Source organism: Taeniopygia guttata, chromosome 1A, assembly GCF_048771995.1.
Source record: "Taeniopygia guttata chromosome 1A, bTaeGut7.mat, whole genome shotgun sequence".
Classification (NCBI taxonomy): domain Eukaryota; kingdom Metazoa; phylum Chordata; class Aves; order Passeriformes; family Estrildidae; genus Taeniopygia; species Taeniopygia guttata.
In genome coordinates, this window is record NC_133025.1 from 38,417,431 (window position 1) to 38,432,925 (window position 15,495).

The following is a 15,495-nucleotide window of genomic DNA, read 5'->3' on the forward strand; positions in this document are numbered from 1 at the left end:
GTCACAAAACTTGTGTGCACAGCAGACTTGGAGTGTGGGAACATTTTAACTTGAAAAAAATATTGAGGAAAAAGTTTCACAAGCCCTCTCTTCTTTTATACCTCAGAGATGGAAATTCTTTTGGCAAATTGATTGTTCAAAGTGACTATACATTTAAGTCTTTTTAATGAACTTGCATCCTTACCTATATACACCCTAAGGTCAGCAGGATGCTTGCAGTGCTGATATTTTCCTTTTCAGATCTCCAGCAGGGATGATAGAAGGGACCCCACAACTTCATGCCAATGCATGGAAGGTTTCCTCAGCTTGCTCCATGCCTATCAATATCCCTGTGGTTGATCCCTGCAACGTGAATCAGCAAAATGGTATGTTTTTACATGGGAGTCTGCACTTAGCTGTATCTTAATATTATGTCAATTCTTTCTTTCCTCTGTGAAAAAGTTGCACATAAATGTATTTCAGTTTCAAGTTTAGATGTACACTTTCTTTTCTTTTCCTTTTTAACTTTTTCTTTTTGCATAGGCAAAGAACATTTCCCCATACATTTAGTATGTAAAATGAAGTAAATACTTGATAAATAAAAGCTAGTTGGTCATTTAGTGATGGGTGTACTGGCAATGAGAACAAAATTCTGCTGTCTATTATACATGCAGATTTTTAGCTATATATGGTCCTGTAAATTATACCAGTTGAGAGGAAAGATTGATACATGTTTGTTAAAGAAAATCCAGGAGACAGTGTTGAGATCAAAAGTCCTGTCTCTGGCTTCTCCATGCTTATTGCATTAAAAATTTCTTTATCCTCCATCTATGTTCTCTGACAAAAACTGATGCAAACAATCTGAGAGCCTTGAATTTGTTCAAATTCCTGGGCCAAGATATAATTTTGGCTGGTTGGCATGCCTATGGTTTGTGTTGAACTTTCCATGTCTCCTTTTTGCATTGCTGTTCTTTTCAATTAATGAAGACAATGGGTAGACTGTCGTTGCCAATTCTGCCAGAATGTGGTCTAATATTTCTAATTTTTCAGACATCATATCTCACTAGGGATGTGGGATTTATCCATATTTAAAGCCTGTTGAAGCAAGGCTAGTATAACAATAAATCTCTAACAATGTGGGGAATTATAGAAGTTTTTATACCCTCCTTGTTGTCTGTCTTCTCTAGACAGCCAGATCTCAGCCAGATCAGCTCAGAGCCTTCATGCCTCACCCAGAGTTCTGTTCTAGTTCAGTGGAGGTGGAGTTTGGCATAAATGTGAGCTACTTAGAGCAGGAGGGTGGACTGCATGACTTTCTGAGGGTTCTTTCCAGCCCAAATTTTGCTATGCTGCTCTAATAATCACTGTGAAAAAGCAGTGGAGAGTGAAGTGATCCATACCACGCTACAAGCACAGACATCTTTTCTAGGTCTGAGATGATAGTGACCTGATTAACGAGGGAAAAAAAAAATATTTGTTTGGTTATTTATTTTGTCAGGTTAATTTTCAACTGAGTTAAGTTCAGTCCTTGAACCTAGTTTACTGAGAGAGTCCAAAAATGTGAAATTCTTCTGTCAATGTGTGTATGTGGAAATGAACATGGAGGTTGAAGGAGGGGCGCATTCTTTTAGCATCAAAAGTGGCTTAAATATAATCCACATCACAGAGTTCCTTAGCTATTCCACCACGTGTGTCTGCTTCAGTGGCTGGCTGGAGGAGGGTTTATTGCTGCTAGAAGGTGTATGACCAGTTTGGGATTTGCATGCCCTCAAGCTCTGCTTTGTCATACTGAGACCACATGCCAGGAAGTACATGGCCATTGTTGGTGTTGAAACAAAATGAATGTCAAGAGAAAAACCATAGTCCATGTTTTTGGGGACTCTTTAACTATTCTTTTGAAATATATTATTTTGGCATTTAAATTTCCTACACTATAAGAAGAAGGCAAAAATGTTTTAGTACAGTTATTTTTATCTTAAATGGAGTTTGCTGTGGAGGGAGTTGCTTGTAATATCAATTTTAAACTGTAGAATTTTACAGACAGATATGGTATGCAAGTGTTCATTGCACACCTGGTATGCTTGATTTTAATATTCTGTGCTATTCATTTGACTAACTGTTGTATTAAAATGGATCTGACTAAAACAATGTCACCTTCTCTTAGCTGGGTATGCATCTCACTGTAATATCATCAACCAAGACGTGTTTGCTCCCTGCCATGCCTACATCAGTCCAGGGCTGTACTACCAGCTCTGCCGCTTCGATGCGTGCAAGTGTGGAAGCAGCTGCCTGTGCAACGCTTTGGCGCACTACGCTTATGTCTGTGGCAAGCACGGCGTCATCATTGACTTCAGATCTCATGTGTCTTACTGTGGTGAGTAACATTTCCATAATGGAGTATCTTTCAGAAATGTGTAAAACTCTACAAATTTCAATCACTCCACAAAATACAGGGGCTGGCTTCTTTTTCCTGGAAACTAGAATTTGTGCCATGGTGTAATGATGTTCTAGGGGAGAATGGTAACAGCTTTTAAATTTGGCATCTGAGTTGGAGCCCCTGAGCTACCCCACACAGAGTGTTTGCCCTTTCTATTGGTCACAGAGAGAAATTGAATTATTTCTTTGAAGCCCTAAATCATATGGAAGCCCCTATTAGGATAAAGTAGTCAGGGAGTGTCAGGAATAGAGCGATTCCCTAAGGAAAGGCTAGCTGGGCTGCCAGGGGTCTCCCTGGGTGGGCAGGGCAGGGTGGGCAGTGATTGGACAAGTAGGATACAGTAATGATTTAAAACAAAGCATTTCACAGAATCTTAGAGTATTGTGAGTTGGAAGGGACCCACAAGGTTTATTGAAGTCCAGCTGCTGTATTTCTGTTTCTAAGCAATGCCTCAGCCGTAGCTAGAACATCTTCACATCTTGGAAGCCTGAATTACTAGGTAGATGCCCAATTTGACATACAGAAAGAACAGAAAGCTACTGTTTACAAAACAGATGATTCCAGTCAAAGAATTATTTTAACAAAAACCCATCTCAATCTAAATATTTCTAACTTAAGAAATTGGTAAATCAGCATATTTTTTTCATGCTTTTCAACTAAACCCAGTGCAACAAGAGACCACCTTGCTTTGATTTTTTTTGACTTCCAAGATACATAACTTTGTTTTCTATTTTTCGTATTTTAAAAGTATGCTGTTCTTTCTCCCTCTCTTACCTCCAGCTGTCATGTGTCACAGTGGTATGCTTTATCATCAGTGCTCTTCTTTTTGTAAGCATTCCTGTGCTTCACTTTCTATGGTAAATATCTGTGCTGATGACTGTGCAGAAGGATGTAATTGTCCTGATGGGAAGTATTTTGAAGAGTCAGTCAACTTTTGTGTATCAATGTAAGTAATAAAAAAATAGAATATATGTATTTCTTTCCAGCAAGATTTAAAGTAGCTTTTCTGCTGTTTCCCTGAAGATGTAGACTGTCTAGAGAAGATAAAAAACAATATGTGAAGATTTAATATTCTGTCTTACTACTCAATAGTGAGGCCTCATCTGTTTCTCTGTGTACATACATCCGCTTCGCTTTAGAGCAGATATGTCAAACTGCTTTAGAGAAGGGTAGCGAAACTTTTTTAGTTAATGGAATAGCATTTTCATGTGAAAAACCTGTTTTAACATTTGAAAAAAAAAAAAGCAAGAAGGAATCTATAAAGCAACAATCCAAAAAGTAAGAGACTGTATGGGAAGAGTGGCTAGAAGTGTCTTTTTTCTGTCTCAATTGCAAACCTCTTCAGTTAAATGGGAGGAAATGGTCAGTGAGAGAAACCAGTTTTTGTATGTTGTACACCCAAAATTTTACAGCTTACCACCATGGGTAGTTACAGAAATGTTTCTGTTCACTGCAACATATATTTTTAAAAGATCAGTAAAGTTCATACTTTAGGGATAAAGAGAGTTTTAAACTATTGAAGAGTGGGAATTAACTTCTTATTCACATATTTTTACCTGGTTTCTGGGTAATTCTGTTTCTACTTCTAACCTGTCTGGTTTTTATCACAGAGTTAATGGATTTTGCTATGATAATTGCTCTACCTCATTATTTTAACAATACTTTGAATGGGAACTGCATGTTTTCATTCTACTCCCATAACTGAGAAGAAAAGGTACTTTCTATTAGAATAATGAACATAAAATTTTAATATTAATTAAAATAAATAAAATTTTATTTGTTGTTTCTAGTATTTAATATTAGAAACAGCAAATAGAAAGTACAGAGGTTGAGGAAAATCCTGGGTTTTTTGAAGATGATACGAGTTTTGCCACTGACTTCAACAGAGTCTGAGTATCATCTTCAATATTTTGTCTTTCAAAGTATGTTGTACATATAAGGATTGAGTTAATGAATTAAGTTAATGTTGTGATGAGACCTGCATATCATAACAGCTTGATAAATAGAGGGACCTTAAATCCCATTTCATTGCTTTTCTACCTAAATGTATGAATATTCTTTTAACAGATCTGGCTGTCATTGTCATTACAAAGGCAGAGCTCTACAGCCTGGAGAAATCCTTCCTATGCCGACAGGGTCCTGGTAGGTTTGAGTACAAGAATTTTATCCTTCTTGTATCACAGTTTGGACACATCTTTAAATGGTTTGAGAAGTTTTCTCATGTAGATTGAAAATTTATTGTATCAAGTTTTGTTTTTTCTTTTCCACACTTAGTAAAAGAGAGCCTAGTATAAATTGAATTATGTACCTGATTATTTTAACAAAATACCTGGAAAATTCTGTAAGCTATGGTGGATAAGGTTTTGTGTTATACTACCTGCATCCTAAATCACCTGGCCCTCCATTCTCACAGGGGTTGGCATACTCAGCTTTTTTTTATTTCAGTGGAAGTTAGGAAATTACATAGTACATAAACTATTAATTTAGGCCCTCTCTACAGATCAGGAATGAGAAAACACCAAGGAAATATTGAGTGGAACTCAAGCTTTTGGATTTTAATCCTCTTTCTCCTAATTTCTGTTGTTCAAATTAAGTTGAATTGTATAACTTTTTTAACATGGTGGCTACAAAACATTTTTCCCTTGAATAAACATGCATTTGCTTTTCTTTTCTAGTCAATGTTTGAATGGAACAGTGAAATGTATTGAAGCCACTACAGAAAACATAGGTAATTTACAGTCTTATCCCATGTGAAAGTTGCATGAATAGAGAATTTGATATTGAATAGTAATTTGGTTTTCTCCTCATAAATATTTAAATGATGGGATACTTTATATCATAAAATATTTAAAATAGGAGGTTAGGAGCACAAGTAGTCTAGGGGTTTACCCTTTATTTCTGTAGTGCAAGTTCTTCTACTCAGTCACTTGGGAAATTAAAAGAAATAAATAATTGCATGTGACATCTAGGTCAATGTGTTCTCATGAAAATATGTGTAATTAGGCTCACTGTCCATGTTTAGGAAGCTTTAAGATCTTGATTTCTAGAAAGTAAATTTTTAATGCCTTTATAATGGATTTAGAAGTACCTTGAAAATTATGCCAATAAGGTTTTTTTTTGCCTAAAGTATAATGGCTCTGTCATTAAGAATGGACTGTGTAAGATCCAGGATGTATACATCCAGATGCTTAATATTATTGGTTTTTTACATTAGAACATATATTAATTTTATGTGTCTGTAATATAGATTATGTTGTAGATTGCTATTCCAATTGCATTCTTATATGAACTGTAGTGTAACCTCCCTTTGTATCCAAATAAATAGATTGTGAACAAAAACAAATAGAAAACCTTCAGTTTAAAAGAGCAGTTGATCTTATTTAACCTTCATTTTGCATTTGAAGTTCACATATGCCCTGAAGGAAAAATCTACTATGACTGCAGATCTCCTCTGCCTGGGTTGCCAGCATCGGGTGTGAATTGTGGGATCTCTTGTGCAAACCTTGCCATGAACTTCTCCTGTGTCCCCTCACCACCCTGTGCAAGTGGCTGCATTTGCCCCCCTGGGTAAGTTTTGTTGGAGCAATCTGAAGCACAAGCCAAATGCATATTTTCCACAGTTCAACTCTGTAATTTTTTTTTGCTTTTTAAATTCCAGTGGTATCACACTTCTAATTTTGAAACTATTGTTCTATAAATTGTCGCAGATGCACAGTAACAGCTAAAAGGCCATCAGATATCCAGCTTACTACCGTTCCAATTGGCTGGTATTTGGGACTATCTGGACAGGAGATGACTTCCACCACTTCCACAGTTTATTTTATTTGAATATAATAGCAAACATGACAAAATATTTTGATGTAAACCATTTGTGCTCATGCTTACTGCTGCCCAAGTCTTTGTCTCACCTAAATTTCTGCTCTGGCTTACATTGTCGATACCCAGCCTGGGGTAGGGAGGGTAGCTGTATGGACTGGTTTCTGCCCTGTTTCCCTTCATTCTCTCTGTCCTTTTTTTGTTTTCTCAGCTTGTGTTTTTGGATTTGGTGCCCAGAAACAGTCTGTTGAACTTGGAAGAAGTTAAATCCAAGGATAAAAGCTGAAAACTTCTATTGTAGCTTGTGTCAGGATCAATCACCACTCCTTCCATTTGTCTCCATTTCCTCCCTTGACACCTCCTGTGTGCACTTTCAGATTGAGGAGACAAATATGCTGTGCAAATTGCTGTAATTGCTACTAATCTCAGGTGGAGTGCTCCTTTTTCTTTCTCAGGTTTCCATTTTATTTCACTGCGTGTGTAGCCAGTGGTCTCCTGACAGTGTATCAGTTGTGCACAGATCAGAGTATAGATGAAGACTGTCACCATTCCCCTTCCAGCACCTTGTGATGTTCATAGATGACTAAGCACTGGTGAAGGTAGAGATTTCAGGCATAGCTATTTAAGATTTCACTCTTTCTTGCCTGGTATTCTGTAGTCCTCTAAAACCTCTGCCTCAACTGAGAACTTAGCTTTCAGGACCATTAGTGTTATGGGAATAAACAATTATTTTCAGCACAAAGAGTGCATGGATCTGTAAAAGTAATAAACTGGTAACAAACTGAAACATCACTGTGATATTTGCATGACATTAAACTAGTATTATTGACTTCAAAGTTCATTTGAAAATTCGAAGAAACTAAAATGAAAGTAAAAAAACAGAGCTAAAGCCTTGCTTTCACAGTCATACTATTTTAAATTGAGTATTACTTGATTATTTTCTGAAATATAACCAGAATACAGACAAGCAAAATCCTAAGCTTCTGTCAAATAATAGAATAAAACACATTAATTGTTTTTATTACATAAGAGAATAAACATTCTTCTTGCTATGAGGTTGAAAATTAAGTGTATAGCACTTAGCACATTTAGTAATGTCCTCATTGTTAAATTACACTTAATTATGACTTTCAGCCCCATGGTTCCAAAAAGCGAGTATGGCTTTTAACAAGGAAGGGGCCAGCTGTATTATCTTAAAAATTAGTTTCCAAAAGTCTCTTTTTTATGTAAGAAAATGTTAAACATGTATCTCCTGCTATTAAATCTAAGTGGAAAAGTCATTAAAAACTTGCTGTGAGACATTTTACTGTAATGTAGTTTTAAAATTCTCTTAAGTTGCCCTTCTCTTTGGTTCTTCTTTCCAACCTTATTTCTACTGCTACCTATTGTTTGACTGAATGACCTAAGCTTTTGGGGTGGAATCCTGAATTCTCCTGGAGACTGGCACCTTATTCTAGCACCCTGGGTATCTATGGTACTTGTAGAGTAGAGCAGTTTGTGTGTGGTATTGAAACCCTTTCCTTTGGAAAACCATGAAATTATGGACTCCAGTATGCAAAAGAATGGTCTTCCTAAAGTAAAAATGGTTTACATTTTCTATTATTAAAGCTCTTGCACAACATTTTGTTGTTCTTTTAGTTAGTAGTTGAAGAGGAGACAAAGAATTAGAAATGCTGGAAGTCTCTGATATACTTTAGAAGTTGAATAATGCAACAGCCCAAATTTTCATGAAGAAATGAGCTGAGAATGACAGTAAATTCAAAGATACCCAAAGATACCCAAAGATAGACTGAAAGTCACCCTTACACTGAGCTGGAGATATGGGGCTAAACTGAGTTGCAGAAGCACAGAGTAATGTAGAAAGGGACTTCATGGGGCTAAAATAATCTCCTGCCTTTAGGCAGCACCAGCAATACCCATGTTATTCTTGGGAGTCATTTAGCTTCTGTTGACAGAGACCAAGTACCTTCCTAAGCCATCTGTTCTGGTGTTTTCTTATCCTTGAGAAATTTTCTGAACTCTTGACTCCTTTACTTAGAGCCCATCACCGTTTAATGAACTAGTAATGGAGTGAAGAAAATGAAACTGTGTATTCATTTCAACCTCCAGTGAAAGAATCTCTATATTGTACTTTGAGCCATGTGTTGCATGACAACTCCAGGAATTTTTCTCCTAAAGAACAGCACCGGGAATGTCAGTAACATTTTTGTTAAGAAAGTTAAAATTCCTAAATAGGTGGAAATGAGAGAGCAAAAGTGTGGTTGACCATATATCTGGGTCGCTTATTGGTTTAATTAGATTTGACACTTGCATTAAATGTCTGTTTTGTCTTAACCTCGTTGGTTTTTTGAGCTTCCCTTGTGTAGGCAAGTAACCTCCACCACTGGTCTTCATAAACTGTGCAGCAAGTGCCATAGGCCAGCTCACTGTTCTGAACTCAGAACAGGACTGGCGCTGTCTGTGCAGAGGAGCAGGCACTCCAGTCCAGCTGATTTCCCGACACAGCAGGACAGAGCAGCAGAGTGCGAAGGGCAGTCTGGCCACACCTCAGCAGCTTGCATGGTACCCAGACTCTCCAGAGTTTTCAGAGAGGAACACCTTCCCTACCGACACTCCTGCACGGGAACTGCAGCCCACACCAACTTACCCCTTGCCAGATAGAAGGAGAGCTGCAGCTGTGGGCTTGGCGAAGTCTCCAGCTGTGCACAGTGGAGGTCATTTGATTTGGACAGCTTTTGCTGATGAAACAATTTTCCTTAGCTGGGTGGAAGGCTGGTTGCTCTTGGTGGGGTTTCAACAATACTCTACACATTCAGTTACATTGATCTTCTTTTGGATTTACTCTTTCATCTTAATAATTTTTTTATTTTGAAGGATGGCTGAGCACAGAGGGAAATGTTATATTCCTGACAGTTGTCCATGCACCTGGAAAGACAGAGAATTTCTGTCAGGAGAAGTGATAGCTACTCCATGTTACACCTGGTGAGCTCATTTTGCATACTTTCAAATCATCTGGATCTAGACCCTAAGTGAAAATGATACAGAAAATGTGTTGTGTACTTTGAAAATCAAAAATATATATGCTTGTTTATAGATAGAGGATATATCTTTTGTTAGGCTTACAGATAGGCTTAAATAAGTAGGAAGAATTTGGGGTGCGTGCCTTTAAGATATCCAAGTTAAAAAGCAGTCAAAAACAAACACTTAATTCCACACATACATGTTGGTTTCTGAAATGAAGATGTGGCATTTTGCAGAATAAAATATAATGAATGACAGCCAAAGAGTAAAAGAGAGATATGCTAATTTCCTAGCCAAAGTATCTATAATCACTTAAGTGTATATTTAATAATGAAAAAAAAAATTGGCATGGCAGCTTTTAATCAGTTAAAAACCACAGTGGAAGATCAACTGAGGAGTTACACTTACGCAAGCAAAACTAGAGGATGCCAGTACTACTTTCATATAAATTTGTGTAAGCCAGTGAATGTAGCTGACAGGAAAGTAATCTTACAAAATATCATCATTAATTTCTTAAACGTATTTCATATTTGTCTGGTATCCTGAAATCTTACAGATAACAACTGGAGGTATTTTCCTTTGAAAATTTGCAGACCTTTATCAAAATTTAGAAAAAATTGACTACTGATGTCTTATGAATGACCATGTTGTGGCATTGTGCCTTATCTACACTGGGGGCAGTGATGGAAATATTTGCATAAGCCCTGCAAAGTTTGAGATTTTGCATTTATTTTTAATGCATTTTTATTGTACAGATGGGCTAATGGCAAAATATTCAGCACTTTCTTGCCATGGCATCACCGGTATCCTCAGAAGCAATTCACCTTATTGCTCTCTGTTTCAAGGTCTGAGAATATTATTCCATTCCTGAATTTCTGCGTGATCTGAAATAAAGAACACAAGAAAGCATTTTCTTGAAAATATGCAGCAGAAGACTGCCATTATGATGAGACACTGATTGTTGGCTTTCCTTGCAGCGTTTGTCGGAGAGGTGTCTTCAACTGCACCAGCTACCCCTGCCCTGCTGTGTGCACCATTTATGGAGACCGACATTATTACACCTTTGATGGGTTGGAGTATGATTATGTCAGTGACTGCCAAACTTACCTGCTAAAGGTAAGAGTATTGGTCGTATGTTTTCTTGTGTCCTCGAGAAAACAAGTGTTTTGAGCATCAGGAGTTGGTCTTTATAAACAAACATTAAGAAAACACCTGTAGAGCAGATGTGGAAGAAGAACCTGTACATGACATTTTGTGCTCATCTGTCTGAAATGGCACATGGGTGTGTTCTTGCATAACTCTATGATTTAGATAAAAAGAAAAACTAATATTTTCTTTTCTATCTTAACCATACCTTTGTCACAATGAGCAAAGAATAACACAATAGAAACTATTAGAACTAGGTGTAATCCATTGATTTATTTAATAATTATCTATAAACCCTGCTTGGCCTAGGGTTAGTGATGAGCTCAGGCTGCTTGGAATTCTTCTTGAATGTGATCTGCATCAGATCTGGATTGTATGTGTGTAATAATATCAAACACAATAATTTCATAATTCAACAGTGAAATAATTCATTGAGATTGTCTGTCAGCTACATGCTTATGTTCCTCATAGCACACATTTAGAGTACATTGCTAGCTTTTTGTTTAAAAATACCATTACTTTAAAAACCATGGCATTTAAAAATATAGTCTATTACTAAAACCACTATTGTTTATTATAATTGTTGCTATTTTAAGATTGTCTGTGTTCTCAGTTACAGTAAGATGTTTAGAAGAATACTCATTTTCCTGACTATCTAAGCTTAAGAATAAAGCATAGTTTCTCAACAAAGATTATTGCAAATAGTTTATTTCAAGTATGTTTTAGTAGAGTATTCACAGCTGTGAAATAAAATACATTGGTTCCAGATTTTTTTGTGTGTGTTTAAAAAGAAAAAAGAGAGATTTGAAAAAGAATAATACCTCACAGCAAATTCCTGGCATGTATCATATATAATCAAAAAGCTCTTACTCTTAGAGATATATGAACCTTTGTACAAGTCTTCCTTGTTTAAGATGCAAAAAATAGGGGTTACTTTACCTGTAAAATCATCTTGCCTGTATGATGATGTGGAAAAGTAGGTTATCAGTTCTTAATTCTTGTGCCATTCATTCAGAGAAGTTTTTAAGACAAATCTGTGCTCCGTTTTCAAACTTTAGTATGATACTGGAATGTTTGGCTTTTACAATCAAATGTCACCTGTCACTCTACTGTGTAAGAAAGAGCCTATCTGGAAACAAATCATGGGGAGCATCTGGCATCCAAGAATAAATTTGGCAGCCAGATAATTAAGGCACGTGGCACACTGTCAATAGGCCATTCTTCAGGGGAACATGACACAAATGATGAAAATTCTGCCTACACAGATCTGCTTTTCAGACTTCTCAGACTTTTTTTGCAGCTTTTCAAACTTAATTTTTTCCCAAACTCAACTTATGTGAGAAAGTATAGTCTAATTTGTTCACAATTTTTCTTTCTTTAGTGTATGGAAAGCTTTCATGACCTATATTGAAGGATTCTTTAGTACATATTGGGCATTGCATAATTATGTCTGGAACAGAAGATATATCTGCAGGCTGATTTTTGACTGGGAAATGTTTAGAGAATTTTTAAGGGAAAAAAAAAAAAAAAGAAAAAGAAACAAAGGATGGGATATTATGGCAAATGCCCCAGAGTTTTGAGGGAACTAAAACACACAACTGATGAACTATGTGATATGAAACCCAGGAATAAGAGGAATGGAAGATGGCAGGATAACCAAATATTTTAAAAGGACTTAATGGCTGAATTTGACAGGAACAGAGCAATATGTCTAATTTATATATGAAGGAACGTAATATAAATTTTTTAAAAGAGAAATTACAATGGGGGAAAAGTTTAACCACCCTTTTTTTAAAAATGGTTTTAATAAAAGTAATTCATGCATGATGAGTCTTCAGAGATATTCTGTGAAGGCAATATATTGACAAGGATAATCAAGTTAATATGTGTGTATTTTAGCTCACAGACCTTTTGGAGAAATATTTCAAAAATATTTTTTAGAAACTATTCTCATATAGGATGAGAATGAATATTCTTTGAGACACAAATTCGCAAAATCACAGAATGGGTCATCTGGTCCAACCTCTCTGCTCAGGCACATGCTAGAGCACATGGCACAGGACTGTCTTCAGACAGCTCTTCATTATCTCCACACCCTCTCTGGGCAATCTGTGCCAGTCCCCAGCACACCAAAGAAGTTCTTCCTTATATTAAGCAGAACTTGCTGTGCATCTCTCTCTGCCCATTGCCTCTTGTCTTGATCCTTGGCTGAGAAGAGCCTGGTTCCATCCCCTTGACAGCCTTCCTTAGACATTTATGAACTTTGATGACATCCCTTCTCAGTCATTTCTTCTGGAGGCTGAACAGGCCCAGCTTCCTCATCCTTTCCTTGCAAGAGATGTATTCTAGTCCCTTCATCATCTTTCTTTCCCTCTGCTGAACTAATTACAAGATTACAAGCCAGAGGTTAAAACACAAGAAAAAACGCAAGAATAAGTGGCCTTTTTTTTGTTTGTTTTGTTTTGGGTTTTTTTTTTGGTTTTTTTTTTGGTTTTTTTAGGGGGTTTTTTTGGGGTTTTTTTTTGGGGTTTTTTTGTGGGTTTTTTTTTTTTTTTTTTTTTTTTTTTTTAAGAAGGAAGAACTGGTGAAATCCCACAGGGATCCATGCTGAGACCTGCACTCAGCAGCAGAAACAATTTTGAAAAGGTGATGTGAGGATTGAGGTAGAGTATTCTGATGATAAATATTCAGTCTGAATAGCTGAAACAAAAGCTTCAGGACATCTTATGGCAGAACACACTGCATAATAAAAGAGGAAATTCAACAACGAACAAATGCAAACCAATGAACAGAAGAAGAAAACCCGATAAGCACATTACTGTGAAGTTAGGCACGAAATTAGCTACTATTATGCAGGAATAGAATTTTATGTGAGAAAAATAAATGAAATACATGTAATGGACATCTTCATAGTGGCAGCTTGAGTGATAATCACATATGCTTTTATTTGTATGTACACAGGTATACTATACTTGTATCACATCCTGATGTGGTTAAACTGCATTATATACACAGGCATGATAGCATGATGAGGCTGCTCTTGTTTAAAGTATTCTTTTCTTGTTTCTAGAGCAGAGGTTTCCATGTCTCTCTCTCTGTATAATCCTCTTCCCCTATATTGCGACATTTTAAATAGTAGTATCTAAGTAATATGAGTCTACCTTGAGCTACTATTTGTTGAGAGACAAGAGAACCTTGTCTCTTTTAGCATGTTATCCAAATAGAGAAACCAGATGAAAGGTGGAAAAGTGTTTATAGAACTGCAAAATTTATGTTCCTTGCCTAACATCTTGGTAGCTATCCAAGGCAGTAGTGCCTAAACTGTGCTACCTGTTCTGTAAACCATTTTTTTTTAACACAGTCACAGAATCATAGAATGATTTGGGTTGGAAGGGGTGTTTAAAGGTCTTCTAATCTTCTGTCTTTGGGGTGTGTGCTGTGTGCTTCAAGTTTTCTGCCTGTAAGCTCACAGATCATAGATTTCACAGCTGCTAATACACATTCCATTGATTTAATGCTAGTTTGTAGTGCTGTTGCAAGGCTGATTTTTATGGATAATGTGAAATGCTCACCAGACTCCTGAAATTGAAGCAGTTACAGTGGTTGTATTATTGTATATACAGAATTGTAATAAGTTTATCCTTTCCCTTTTATCTTTATCCTTTAGTCTTTTTCCTGTAAGCAGTGGACTGCTTTGCTTCTACTAACAGAAGCACCCTAAAGGTGTTGCAGCAGGGCAATAAGGGAAGTTATAGCTACAATCAGTTTGTTGGCATATGAGCTCTTCCCAGATATAGAACTGAGTGCAAGAATTATAATTTGAATCCATCATCCCCAGAGGCATGATAATGTTCTGTTCCCATCCATGTTACCAGCCCTCACTGTTTGATTTGGCTGTTTGCCTTGCAAAATCTGATCTGTTTGAACAACTCTTTGTCATCATATTCCATTGTACCAAACAAAGAACTCATCCGTACCTTTATTATGTTTTTAATAAGGAGCCCTTGTGCTCCTGTGGGAGAAAAATCAAGTATAAGCTTTCGGCCAATTATGAAACTTACTTGTTTTCAGCATCAGTGTCTCCTGTCAGGCCTTTTTTTTAAGGTGTATGAAAAAGCCCTTTATAGCTAGTTCAACAGATTTGTCCATTGGGCAGAAAATGGCATAAAATATTTAGATCAGCAATTAAGAATATTAGGGTAGTAAGGTCTCATGAAATAATAACTTCACTTTTATAAAGGAATTAGGAGTTACATTACATACTGAGATGTAAAGTCCCTGTATACATGCATGATATTCACAGGGAAAGCATCAATATTTATTTTTAACATTTTAAAATCTCAGTTATTTTGAAGGTTAAAAAAAACCCTCGGCAGACCAACTCATTTATCATTGTCGATCATGTAAACACTTCATTTTGCTAATCTAAATATGAACAATAAAATTAAAGTCAAATAGTTTCTTACTTGAAAATATTATAATATATTTTTTCTTCCATTTTCTTGCTTATTGTCTTATTTAACTGTCTTTGATGATGCTACATTCTTTCCTCCAAAAAATGGAGTTATTTTTCTGGCAAACATTTTACTGGTTGCTGTCTATTTCTTCCACTTACCTATTTCATAGACTTCTGCACTTACAGTAAAATTAATGTCTTTCTATGACAAGTCTTGGCCTTTTTATTTCTATGGTGGTTTTCAGTCTTGCAGCTCAGAACTTTTAGTAAGTCTTGAAGGGTGAGTGCACTTGGAGCCCCTCAGAAATGTTCTCTTAGGTGAAACAGAAGAAAATCTTTTCTCAGAAAAAAATATTCCCAAAAAATTATTAGTAGCATTTGTAATAAAAAATATTTTCTCTGCTTTGGGGCAGATTTCAAGCAGGAGTTCAGAGGGATAAACTACCCATCAGAATATTCTCAAATGAGAGAGTGCTCTGTTGCAATGCTCATCTGCCTTTTAAAAAATACCCCAAAACCTCCACTGAAGTATTTCTACTAACCTTAGGTTTCCACTGACCTTAAATTGTCAAGAAGATCCTAAAGCACAGAAAGGGATGGACTGTTTTGATCCTGTATCTTGAAAGATGAAGGTCAGCGT

The 15,495-nt window shown here is 36.4% G+C and overlaps 1 protein-coding gene across 1 annotated transcript in view; it reads left to right on the forward strand.

Annotated features, from left to right (window-relative positions):
• OTOGL (otogelin like) overlaps nucleotides 1-15,495 on the forward strand; it is a 91,878-nt gene that overhangs the window by 24,235 nt on the left and 52,148 nt on the right. Inside the window, exons 18-25 of the mRNA XM_072923972.1 lie at nucleotides 241-365; nucleotides 2,144-2,353; nucleotides 3,197-3,362; nucleotides 4,484-4,558; nucleotides 5,092-5,144; nucleotides 5,821-5,983; nucleotides 9,107-9,214; nucleotides 10,231-10,369. Coding sequence (XP_072780073.1) covers nucleotides 241-365; nucleotides 2,144-2,353; nucleotides 3,197-3,362; nucleotides 4,484-4,558; nucleotides 5,092-5,144; nucleotides 5,821-5,983; nucleotides 9,107-9,214; nucleotides 10,231-10,369 — 1,039 coding nt within the window. The remainder of the gene's footprint in view (nucleotides 1-240; nucleotides 366-2,143; nucleotides 2,354-3,196; nucleotides 3,363-4,483; nucleotides 4,559-5,091; nucleotides 5,145-5,820; nucleotides 5,984-9,106; nucleotides 9,215-10,230; nucleotides 10,370-15,495) is intronic.